General features: G+C 38.3%; 1 protein-coding gene across 4 annotated transcripts in view; it reads right to left on the bottom strand.

Annotated features, from left to right (window-relative positions):
- Nucleotides 1–13,353, bottom strand: part of PPME1 (protein phosphatase methylesterase 1) — a 75,232-nt gene that overhangs the window by 13,969 nt on the left and 47,910 nt on the right. For all 4 annotated transcript variants that reach the window (XM_054241936.2, XM_054241935.2, XM_054241932.2 and 1 more), the window contains exons 6-9: nt 11,155–11,309; nt 10,555–10,645; nt 4,996–5,061; nt 1,583–1,706 (exon numbers count right to left, since the gene is read on the bottom strand). In XM_054241936.2, coding sequence (XP_054097911.1) covers nt 1,583–1,706; nt 4,996–5,061; nt 10,555–10,645; nt 11,155–11,309 — 436 coding nt within the window. The remainder of the gene's footprint in view (nt 1–1,582; nt 1,707–4,995; nt 5,062–10,554; nt 10,646–11,154; nt 11,310–13,353) is intronic.

The raw sequence follows: 13,353 nt of genomic DNA on the forward strand, positions 1-13,353 counted from the left end.
GAGATGAACATATGAAGCATTCAGCATAGTGCTTAGCACATAAGGGGTAAAAACTGATTATACTAAGAGTCTCAAATCTACTAAATACCTGCTTGATTACCTTAGGCAAGTCTCTTAACTTCTGAGCCTCAGATTCTACAGGGTAATATGGGAGAAAAGATCTCTCTACACCTCATAAGGTGTTGGGAGGACCAAATAGACCATGCGTTATTTATACCTCTGTGAACTCTAAAGAGGTACAAAGTATTACATTTCTGATCACTGATTTTTAAAAATGGCAAGGAGATCCTCAAATTTTAAAAACTGTTTAAAAATGTATTCCCCTTCTTAATAACAGCAGCATCTCCAAATGCAAAGGAGTAGGCCATGACACTTTTATTACCTGCCATTAGTAAGATGTTTATAATCAAATCCGTCCCTAGTCTGCTGTTCATGATCACTAAACATTTTCAAGAAAAAAGCACTGTTTCCACTACTATCCTCAAATCAATTGCCTAGCAAGTACTCTCAACACACTATTTATAAAACCTTGAACTAAATGCAGAGGGAAATTCATGCAGAACATCAGTTCTTGCCACAAAATACACATTTTTTGATTGTTTGAAATACAATTCTTCCACAGTCAGAGGACAACATGAGTCAACACATGACTAGCAAAGCACCACAGTATTTCTGAGTGTGACTTATCAAATCAGTTCTATGAATTAATATGTATAGCTTCAAAAAAGAAAGCGCTAAGGTTTATCATATAGACTTTCAGTGCTGTGTTGGAAAGAGAGTGCTATCAACTGAGGTCAGAAAGTTTCCCCAAGGAAGCTGGGTGTGGTGGTATGTGCCTGTAGTCCCAGCTACTGGGTAGGGTGAGGTGAGACGATCATTTGAGCCAAGGAATTCAGCCTGGGCAACATAGCAAAACCCAGTTTCTTTAAAAAAAAAAAAAAAGACAATGAAAGAAAGCTTCCTCTTGGGAGGCCGAGGCGGGTGGATCACGAGGTCAAGAGATCAAGACCATCCTGGTCAACACGGTGAAACCCCGTCTCTACTAAAAATACAAAAAATTACTGGGCATGGTGGCGCGTGCCTGTAATCCCAGCTACTCAGGAGGCTGAGGCAGGAGAATTGCCTGAACCCAGGAGGCGGAGGTTGCGGTGAGCCGAGATTGCGCCATTGCACTCCAGCTTGGATAACAAGAGCAAAACTCCGTCTCAAAAAAAATAAAAAAGAAAGCTTCCTCAAGGGGATAAATTTTGAGAGATAGATGGACAGGGTAAAATCTGGATGAGCTTAGAGGAGACTGGTAGGAAATGGAATTTTTCTCATGGGAGAAAACAGGAACAGAAGTATAAGTGCGAAAGCAGTCTGTTTTAGGGGAGGGTATATAGTGTAAGTTTTATGTTCCAATTGGTCAGAGCTATCAACAGTGCTTTGTATTTTATAGTTAAGTGTCTCTTATGATAGTATCTTTGTTCCCTAAAATATCTAATGATAAACAAAAAAAAACAATGTATCACCCCTTCCCCACCCATATACAGTTTGAACCATTCCATACCACCTCTTTTCAAAAATGCAAGCCTTTACCCACCTCCATGTCATCTTCCTTTTTCCTCTTGCTTATTGACTCACTTCCTTCCTCATCTTCTTCTTCTTCCTCTATGATTCCTTCCACTATAGATTTTGAGCCTTCTGGACTTGTAATCCCTTCACACCTAGATTTTTTAAAAAGTGCTATTACACACCTTTTTTCCATACACTGATTATCTCAGAGATACTCACACTTATGGCCTTTTATAATCAAATGTTAGCTAAACCTTAATAATCATCCTGGCAGGAAAATAGAATTGTGCATTTCCAGGGCTGTGGAAAATCATGACCAATGTCTTACTATACTCCAAGGGCTGGTTTCCAGTTATTGCACCAATACTGACCCATAGAAAGGGAGCAACCATTTCCTCAGGCATGACTTTTATTGGCATAATCTTATATAATCTTCATAACAATCCTAAGAAGTAGCCCTGAAGAGTTTAGAAAATTTTCTAGCATCACCTAACTCATAAGTGGATAAGGGTTGGATGTAAATCCAGACTCAACTAACTCCAAAGCATGGTGCTTTTCTGCTGTACCCTGCTTACAGTAGAACAGGGCTCAAACATAATGATAAAAGGCCTCACTTTTTACTTAGGTGACAGAAACCATCTGAACCAACCACTTGTTGTTTTTCTCTTAAAAACGGCATCTCTGGCCAGGTGTGGTGGTTCACACCTGTAATGCCAGCACTTTTGGGAGGTTGAGGCGGATGGATCACGACGTCGGGAGTTCAAGACCAGCCTAGCCAACATGGTGAAACCCCGTCTCTACTAAAAGTAATTAGCTGGGCATGGTGGCTCGCACCTGTAATCCCAGCTACTTGGGAGGTTGAGGCAGGGGAATTGCTTGAACCCATGAGAGAGAGGTTGCAGTGAGCTGAGATCGTGCCACTGCATTCCAGCCTGGGTGACAAGCAAGACTCCATCTCAAAAAAAAAAAAGGCATCTATTATATCTTTGGTAGAAAAATTATTATTCTATCAACAGCTGGTACCATACTTCCTTTAGAGAGAACTTGATGGAAAAAAATACATTGACGAGCTCTAAAGGTAAAAACTCCCAAGGGCCTGGGCAACAGCTAGTGCCAAGGTTTGTTCTCCATGATAGAGAAGAATCTGTTATTTTGCCCTTCAGAAAGACAGAGAAGGAAGAAGGCAGAGAACAAGCAAGATTAAAAGAGAATGGGATAAATTCAAGGGTCAGCAGATTTTTAAGAATAAAAACTTCTCCCTGTCTTCTCTGCCAAACACCTTCAGTGAAGTATATGTTCACAAATGTTTTGTTAAGTAGGAGTTTTGTATGAACCTTGAGGTGCCAAGTTTCACATCTAGTATACAGTATAGATGTGATTAAAAAAAATGGTGTAACGAAGAAAGATATGCTTTGAATTTCTATAGCCTGTGGATTAGGAAGTTCATGGCAATTTCACCTAGATCATAAGGGCAGGAAAGTTCCAGCTATCTATATGATAATTAACACACATGCACATATACTCTCCTACACATAGGTTTACTTATTAAGACACCACTGGAAATAAAATTTTAAAATCACGGAACTATCTGCATATATGCCATGTAAAATGCTTTACTACTGATTAAACAAATTCGAGGTCTCAAAATATTTAGGAATTGAAAAGTGGGCAGTCTCATAGCTTATTCAAAGTCTTGCATTTTGACTGCCTGATATTTCTACTAAAACTGCCCTTTTAGGCCTAAAATCCATAATATAGGCCTCGAAGTCAAATACACAGGAGTTTGAATCTCAGCTCTGTCATCACTAGCTATGTGATCTTGGGAAACTAATTTACCTCTCTGAAATTCTATTTCCTCATCTATAAAGCACTACTTATCTTAAAGAGGTATTGCAGGGATTACAATGAGATAGTGCAAATGAATTAATGAATCTAGGTAATAAACATCAATGGCTCTTGACGTTAAAAGAGACAACCAGACATTATGTACTTCCTGATGGCAGTACACAACATCACCTATCAAGTATTCTTGCAAACAAAACCCGAAAGCAACAAAAAACAAACATGCCTGAACCCGACTAAGCTTCTAGATTTAACTTACAGACAATATAAGGAACAAAGGAATATGTTAAATTATGGTCTGAGAATTCAGTCAGCAAATCCAGATCGTGGGAAATTCTATGGGGCAAACAACCAGGTTTCTTCAACAAATAAATTGCAAAGAAACAAAAAAGAGAGGGAAATAGATATGGAACCTATAGATTAAAAGATACATAAGAGGTATATCAACCAATTGCTATCTATCTACTTATTTTGATTTTGACTTTGTCCATAAAAAATTATTTACAAGACAATCAGAAATGTGAATGTTCACTATATATTTGATGATATTAAAGAATCGCCAATTTTTTTTAGGTCTAACAATGTCATTGTGATGATGTTTAAAAAGTCCTTATTTTTAGATGATATGAGAATCGTGCAGAGGAAATTTTATTTGTTTGGAATTTGCTTCAAAATATTTTGTGACTGGGAAATACATAGGGGCACAGATGAAGCAAACAAGACATGGTTATGGGTTAACAACCATTGAAAACGGACAATGGGCACACTGTGGTCTGCTGTATTACTATTTTCTGTATGTTTGAAATTTAAATTTAAATGTTTTAAATTAAATGAAATTTAAATTTAAATGTTTTAAATTTAAAACCATAATATAAGGTTTTCAAAATCAGACAGTGCATATAAAATGCCTAGCACAGTACCTGACAAATAGTAAGTACTCAATGCCACTATCATTTTCATCTAACTCCTAGGCTCCTGTCTGTTCTGTTGGGCAACATTTTCTCAATTCATCTACAGTTTATTTTGTGACTATATGGCAATACCCAGAATGCCATGTAATTCTATCAGGAAACATCAACTGGGCTAAATAATCTTAGCTCACTCTTAGAATCTGCCAAGGAATCACTCAAAGAACTGGTGCTCACTCTTAGAATCTGCCAAGGAATCACTCAAAGAACTGGCTTTCACTCAGGCTATGCCAGAGATTTTTTATTATAATTTCCTCACAACCAGGTTTGGCTTAGAAGGAGACTGTTACTAGAATGAAACTACCGCTGCTATCTCTAAAGTAAACACCATTTTTAATGTCTACTCTCTGGGATTCTTCACTTTTTTACACGTAGAGTTTTGCTAAGGTAATCCAGTATTAAATAGAGGAGAAAAGAAAAGAAAGGGAAGGAAAGGAAGGAGAGAAAGGAAGGAAGGAAGGAAAAAGAAAATCTGCCTATCTGTCCCAACTGAGCTCAACTGTAAAATTATTTAAAATATTGAAGGTATTTACTAGAATGGTAGAATCAGGGTAAGACAAAACAAGCAATCTGTAATTCCCTCACCATGATTCAGCCTCTAACCAGACTGAGGGGGAAGAATGAGACCTACTGTTTGACTTGGCCAACCATTGAGACACGGGCTGACTCCAGATTTCGAATTTGGCCACTCTTCACACTAGGAAAGAAAAGAAGGAAGAGAGAAGGCTATTCAGTATCCATTGTATTACATCACTGAAATCAAATGAATAATTCTACAGATTATGTGAGACCTAATAAAAAGCAGTGGTCACCAGCGTTTCTTACTATGGAGATTGCCACTACTACTCACCTGGCTACATGGTTATAAGGTAGGTAGTAAAAGTTAAGTAAAGACATCATAGCCATTTCAGTTCTGCCCATATTTATCAAGAGGATACTATATGCCAGGCCTATATTCAAGAAACACATAATTCAGTAGGGAGAAAAAGATGCATTTAATGTTAACATAATAAGGCAAGGTTCAAAGAAGGCACTTTATCATGAATGAGGTCAGAGAAAGCTTCCCAAAGGTCATTGCTGAACTGAGAATAGATAAGAAGTTTAACCAGAAAATAAAAGAGGTTGGTTAGAGCATTCTAGGCAGAGGGCACATTGTGAACAAAGGCATTGTGATGTGAAAGTTGGCAGGATAATGATTTTAGAGGACTGGATGCAAGGAAAAGCAGGGAGGAGGAGGCAAAGGGGGAGTGTGACAGAATAGGATTGCTGGGCAGGCACCAGCTTCTCCAGGGCCTTTTATGCCCTACTACAGAGCTTAGGCTATCTGAATAAATTAGTCTTCTCACATTTGTCCCCCTAAGTACAATTAAGGGCAAAGCAAAATGACTGTATTCCCAGGAGAACTGGAAACACTGCCTGAAGCAAACACCAGAAAAAAACCACTTCTTCAAATCTCATTTCTTATGTTAAAAAAATCATTCAAAATTCTAAAGCCCCCCTCTTCAGATAATGGCATTGTTCCTTAATGATAAAAAGAGGCAATCAGAACTATTACCTCATCTTTTAACTACCAACTGAATCCACAAATTTACCAGTATATGTAATAATGTACTTTGCCTTGATGCCTGTTTAATAAATGAAGTACCTCTATTCCTATCAAGCCAGCCTTGGGCACTAGTTCCCATCCCCTCTTGCTTCTGAAAGGATATTGTTTCCTTCAGTTAGACTGTCTCTCTTCTGCATCATTTTTTTTTTTTTGTCTCATGGATGTCACAAACATCTCTACTCTCTAGACTTTAAAAATATTCCCAATGCCGCATTAACTAGCTTTACTCCATTTCTCTACTCTCCTATGCAGCAAAGCTCCTCTAAAGAGTTATCTTGCTTTCTCTACTTTGTTATCTTTCATCCTTTCCCCAACTTATATCCGAATTTTATCTCCCATTTATTTTCTGATATTTTGTCAAGGTTACCTCTATGATGCCAATTCCAATGGTTATTTCTTGGTCCTCATCTTACTCGGTCTCTCTGCAGCATTTGACACCGTTGTTCTCTCCTTCCTTCTACAAACACTTGCTATACTCACCTGGTTTTCCTTTTACCTCATCAACTGTTCCTTTCCAGTTTCTTTATTGGGTCTTCCTCTTCTTCCCAAGCTCTAAATATTGTGGAATATCCCAAGACTCAGTCTTGGATCTTTTTCCTATAAAGTTTCTAGGTCTTTACATTCAATCTTTCACCTTTAAATATTAAGTATGTGATGACGATTCTTGAATTTATCTCTAGTTTAACCTCTTCTAACTAGAATATACAACTGCCTACTTAACATTTCCACTTAGATGTGTAATAAGCATTTGAGTTTATCCAGACAAAACTGATTCTCTGCCCCTTATCTGCTCCCATATCTACTTCTTTCTGTTTCTACTATTCACCCAATTGCTTGGGCTAAAAACCTAGAAGTCATCCTTAGGACCCTTCCTGCCTGCCCCTATCTCTCTTCCAACGTCCAATCCATAAACCAGTCCTGTCAGCTCTACCTTGAAAATACATTAAAAATATGACTCTCTTTCTTTCTGTTGCCATCCTAGTCTATGTTTACCATTATTACTCTTCTATATTACTACAATAGTCTCCTGATCAACTTCACACCTCATTCCCCACTTCTTCTTCTATTCGATTTTCCTCAGAACAGTCAGAGTGGTGTAACCAAGATGCAAATTTCTATCTGTCTGACCTCAAAGCCCAGGTTCCCCTTAATTTTTTTTTTTTTTTTTTTTGAGACAGGGTCGGTCTCTGTTGTTCAGGCTAAACTGCAGTGGCATGATCATAGCTCACTGTAACCTGGAACTTCTGGGTTCAAATGATCCTCCCGCCTTAGCCTCCTGAGTAGCTGGGACTACAGGCATATGCTACCACACCCGGCTAATTTTTTTGAAAATTTTTTTTAAGAGGCAGGGTCTCACTATGTTGCCTAGGCTGTTCTCAAACTCCTGGCCTCAAGCAATATTCCTATCACAGCCTCCCAAGGCACTGGGACTACAGGTGTGAACCACCACACCTGGCCTAAAGCCCAGGTTCTTAATGACTATACCCCTACTGCCTCTCATTAGGAAACCTATGAGAGCAAAAGCAGTAATTCATTGGCCTTATATTTCAACATTAAAAAAAAAAATTTGGAATAGCCAAAATGGCCATCAGTCATAAATTTGATTCAGATACCCAGCAGAATAAAAAACAAAATTACCAAATACCTCATAGTATAATAATTTTCAGGTTCAGAAAAATCAGTGACTTTCATGAAACCCAAAACATTTTAATATTTAACATACAGAACTCTTATCCTATCCTGCATCTGGCAAAAGAAACAAGACTACTTTAAGACAAGGCCTACCATGATACCCAGGCTGCATTAGGTGCCCTTCTTCTATATGCCCTGGCTTCCTTCATTGTGTTGTGTTTATGCATTTCCTTGTTTGCATACCCAGTTTTTTGATGATACGAACTGAGCCTGATTCATCTTGTAGTTCTTAGATCAGGTACTAATACATCTTAGGCACTAGAAAAAATATATTTACCAAATAAATTTTAAGAGTTTGGAAAAAGGGCCAGGGGCAGTGGTTAGTACCTATAATCCCATGACTTTGAGAGGCTGAGGGGGATGGGCAGACTGCTTGAGCCCAGGAGTTCAAGACCAGCCTGGCCAACAAAACCCTGTCTCTACAAAAAAAAAAGAACCCCCCCCCAAAAAAAAATTAGCTGGGCATGGTGGTGCACACCTGTAGTCCCAGCTATTTGGGTGGCTGAGGCAGAAGGATCGCTTGGGCCCAGAAGGTCAAGGCTGCGGTGAGAGCTGTGATCATGCCTCTGCACTCCAGCCTGGGCGACAGAGTGAGACTCTGTCTCAAAAAAAAAAGAAAAAAAGTTTGGATAAAAGATGGATGGGCTTACTGAGACAAGTCTAGAATAATTTTCTCACTGGTTGTTACTAGGGAAGCAGGCAGGGCACCTGAGGTACAAGCCAAGCTGGCAGCAGCTACATTCTCAATGCTGTCTGCCCAAAACAGATCTTTGGTATTTCTGCGAGAACAGGAATCCTGCAACACAGTAGTGAACAGGAAATGGTAGAAACAACCTCACTGAACACAGATATCATTCTGACAAGCCATATTCTCGCATAAGACCCTTTGTCCCAGGAAAACTCCTAGGATATATTTACCAAGTTCTAAATGTCCACTTGATATCTGATTCAGTTAAAAGATATATTCTGCCTGCTAGGACAGTATGCCATATGCTATATAAAAGTAGAAAAGAAACATAGAATAACTTCTTCCCTTATGATGCAGAATGGCATTAAGACAGACACTAATGAAAATTAACAATCTGAGCATATCCCTCAAAGGAGGATTAGAAAACTTAAGGATATGCAGTACAATATAATATAGATTTAAAGGTGTCTAGTAATTTTGATGAAAGAGTCATCTTGGTGGTGTGGAGAACTTAAGAGAAAATGTTCTGAAGAAGAGACTGGTGATGGAGTTAGAAGAATAGGAAGGAAAACAGGATGATGAAGACATTTATCCAAAGACTGATCTTGTGGGAAAGGACAGTGTTTTACTCATCTCTGAATCTTCACTTGTTAGCACAAAATAAATGTTTATTAAATACTTTATGAAATGATTAACTGAATAAGTTCATTCCTTTGCTTAAATGGAATTCTGTCACTGATTTTTATAAAAACTATTTACCCGTTGAGTTTATTTACCCAAAGTCCAAATAAATTTGACGGAAACGAACCTATAGCCACCTTCCATTTCTCCATAATTTTATGTGAAACACAGAAAGTAAATCTAAAACCATGGAGCATCAGAGACGGATGAGGCCTTAAAAACCACCTAGTCCAGGCCGGGCGCAGTGGCTCAACCCTGTAATCCCAGCACTTTGGGAGGCCGAGGCGGGTGGATTACGAGGTCAAGAGATCTAGACCATCCTGGTCAACACGGTGAAACCCCGTCTCTACTAAAAATACAAAAAATTAGCTGGGCATGGTGGCGCGTGCCTGTAATCCCAGCTACTCGGGAGGCTGAGGCAGGAGAATTGCCTGAACCCAGGAGGCGGAGGTTGCGGTGAGCCGAGATCGCGCCATTGCACTCCAGCCTGGGTAACAAGAGCGAAACTGTGTCTCAAAAAAAAAAAAAAAAAACCCACCTAGTCCAACCTCTCCTCAGAGGCAGAAACAGCCAGAAAGTAGATGATCAAGAATTACTAAGATTCCAAGAGGTACTATCATGTATTGGAAAAAGAATGGGCTTCAGACAACTAAGCCACATCTAAAATATTTTTAAATATTCAAAAAAAATTCTGCTGTTTACATGTTTCCTCATATGCTATTATAATAAAGTATGGCAACTGAACTTCTATTCTTTGAACTTGGTGCTTGAGCTAACAAAAAAGAAAGGTTGGCCGGGCACAGTGGCTCATGCCTGTAACCCCAGCACTCTGGGAGGCTGAGATTGGCAGATCATGAGGTCAGGAGTTCGAGACCAGCCTGACCAACATGGTGAAACCCTGTCTCTACTAAAAATACAAAAAAATTAGCCAGGTGTGGTGGCACGAACCTGTAATCTCAACTACTCAGGAGGCTGAGGCAGGAGAACTGTCTGAACCTGGAAGGCGGAGGTTGCAGTGAGCTGAGATTGCGCCACTGCACTCCAGCCTGGGTGGCAGAGTAAGACGCTGTCTCAAAAAAAAAAAAAAAAAGAAGCTACAATCTAACATTTAAAATAAAGGCAACAGTGGCTGGGCACTGTGGCTCATGCCTGTAACCCCTACACTTTTGAAGGCTAAAGTGGGAGGATTACTTGAGGCCAGGAATTTTGATTATTTGAGGCTAGGCTAAAGCAGGAGAATTATTTGAGGACAGCCTGGGCAACATAGCAAGACCTCATTTCGACAAAAAATTAAAAAATTAGCCAGGTATGGTGGAATGCACCTGTAGTCTTAGCTATCAGAGGTTGAGGTGGGAGGATTGCTTGAACTGGGATTTCAAGGTTACAGTGAACTAGGATCATGCCACTGCACTCCAGCCTGGGTGACAGTGAGAACTTGTCTCCTAAATAAATAAATAAGCAAGCAAGCAAGCAAACAAGCAAACAAACAGATTAAATAAAGGTGACAAAGATTTGTTAGTTACCTCCATTCAATAGCATTCTCCAGAGACTTGAAGGTTTTAGGACGACCTCGTAAGAAATTCTGCATGCTATTAAGTGCATCCATCGCCGTACCTGGATATCAAACAAAAACTGTAACCACATATTTAACTAATTCTGAGAATTTGCACTTACAGAGTCAACAACTATATATCTGCTCTTGATGACAACAGAATTTGGTGATGCTTGCAGAGAAATAAAGATGGCCCTCAATAATTTTTGCCTCTAGGGTATTCATTTCCTTATGTCATACCCTCACACTGAATAGGATGACTTGTATTTGTAAGCAGCAGTGTGACTTCTGAAGCTTGGTCATAAAAGACATGGCAGCTTCTTTTTATATAATTAAATACAATTACAGAATAGACACAGGATAAAAATATGCAGCCATAAAAAGATGTTAATGAAGAGTTTTTGATGACATGGAAAAACGGTTATCTTGTATAAACTTTAAAAAGATATAAAGACAGAGGGACATATTTCAAGATGAATTAAATCAACAATAAACTAAGACAAGGTAATAATCTACCATGGATGTCTCTTATAAGTCAAATCCTGATCTGGTCAGTGCTAAGAAAACTCACCTTCTACAACATCAATCATGCACAGACCCAAAAGGCTTGGTACCAGGTTGGATGATGCTGTGTGGACTGCAATGGCACCACCCATGCTGTGTCCAATCAGCATAATTGGAGGAGGAAGGTCCCCATACATGGCTTCAACCACATTGCCAACGTCTCTGCAAAGAGAAAAAACAGAGCTAAGAATGCTTTCTGACAACACTGAAAAAACAGTTTTCTGTCCCAGTTCCTTCCTTTGGTCTGTAACAGTGCTGGGAAACTGTGAAAGTCTATTGGGCCATCTTACAAATATACCTCTGTAAACCTTCTAACATGCCCGCAATATTGGTACGTGTAGCCACATACCTATTTCTCCAGATAAATGGTAGGTAAAGGAGTAAGAACCCAAATTACTGAATTTTCTTTTATATGACACTTTCACTGTTCTACACATGTAGTACAATTACATAAACATATACCTTTATTTTGAACCTAAGACTGAAACTCTGGAAATAGCATTTAACTTCTCTGTTTCAATTTTCCCATCTATAAATCAGGGAAAAAAATTTATTAAGCATTATAATGTAGTAAACCTTGGAATCACAAGATGAGCCCTAGTCTCAGTGTATTTTTCACTATGTGATCTTGCATTAGTTACTTAATCTCTCAGAAACTGAGTTACATCACCTTTAAAAAAAAAAGAAAAAACTATCACTGACTGCTCTGGATTGCTTTGAGGATTAACTGAGAAGTGAACAAGAAAATATTTCAAAAGAGTAAAATGCTATACAAATGTTAATTATTATTTACAATTTCTCATGGATATTTGTTTGAAGGATGAACATAAATATAAGTACAGTGCTCTGAGAAACTAGAAAGGTGTTCAGAGCTAATTTTATTGGCTTTGGTTCTAGTCTTCAATAATGGGTGGATCTATTTAACGAAGTCCAATTTTAAAGCTTTGAAAATGAGAACTGAAGTATGAAGTTTGGTTTTTAATTGCATATAGGCCTTCCTTGCTATAGCAATAGGTGGATAAGAACAGTAAGGTGTGTTTCTGGAGACCCAGTGACTCTACTGCCTTATTATTATTATTTTTTAGGCTCGTATCTACTGTCTTCTCTTGGGAGTGGCTGAGTCGACTTCAAAAGAAAGTTTTTGTCTTGCTGAGTGTCACTACATACCTTAAGCACTCACACAGTGTTAACAGGTGTCAATGTAGGAACAGAGACTTTCATATATAGTCTCTACAGTATTTATAATGGCAAAGGCAAATGTTATTAGTTCTGTATGAATTGATTTTTAAAATCTCATACAATAATTACAGGAGTGAACAGGGTAGCCTCGGCAATTGTAGACAATCTAAATGGGAGATAAGGAGGCCATCAAACTTTGTAAGTGAAAACAAATAGTTTAATATTCCTTCGGACTTAAATTTAAGATTAAGACAGAAAGTGAAGCAATTCTGTCAGTCATCCAAAGTGAGAACAAATAGTTAAGATGAAAAGTCCAAGCTTCTTTGACACCAATGCTGCTTCTATACTAACATAAAATTCTCTCTGCAAGACAAAAATGATATGAAGGAAAGAAAAGAGAACTAATACTTATTCAGTGCTGCTTTTTCAATTGTGCTGTAAACTTTCTTAAAACATCACCCAATGTAATCCTTCAGCAGCCCTGTCTAGAAGGGTCTGTATTAATCAATTAATCTCACTCGGTCTATAACAATATTGTTTCATTTCTACCAAATAAAAAGAGCTATAAATTCTTGATACCTCACTGAAACATATTTTCAATGTTTCAATGGGTTAACCCATTTATGCCTAGTGTTCCACTATTGGGACACTAAGCATGCGAGAGTTACTTATATCCTACTACTCAAGGTTATCACCAAGGTCTGATTGCAAAAATTCAAAAAATTACACCTCAGTTATAACTGGCAAAGCCATCTCCCCGTGGCATAGGGTACTGTGAAGTCAGAGTAATTCCATAAAGTCAAAACCATGATGCCTTTGCTCAGAGACTACTGGAAAATATCAGGAACAAAGATTAGATAATAAGTGGTCTTTAGAGTAAGTAACACAGCAGAAATTATTATACATACAGTTTCTAAAAAAATAAAAAACAAGTAGTATTCCAGAGCGAATTCTGCATATTAAAATGACAGACCAGAAAAACTTACATGCTCAATTAATTAATCTAAAACAATACTGGGTATAATTT

The sequence above is a fragment of the Callithrix jacchus genome, chromosome 10 (genome assembly GCF_049354715.1).
Source record: "Callithrix jacchus isolate 240 chromosome 10, calJac240_pri, whole genome shotgun sequence".
Lineage (NCBI taxonomy): Eukaryota > Metazoa > Chordata > Mammalia > Primates > Cebidae > Callithrix > Callithrix jacchus.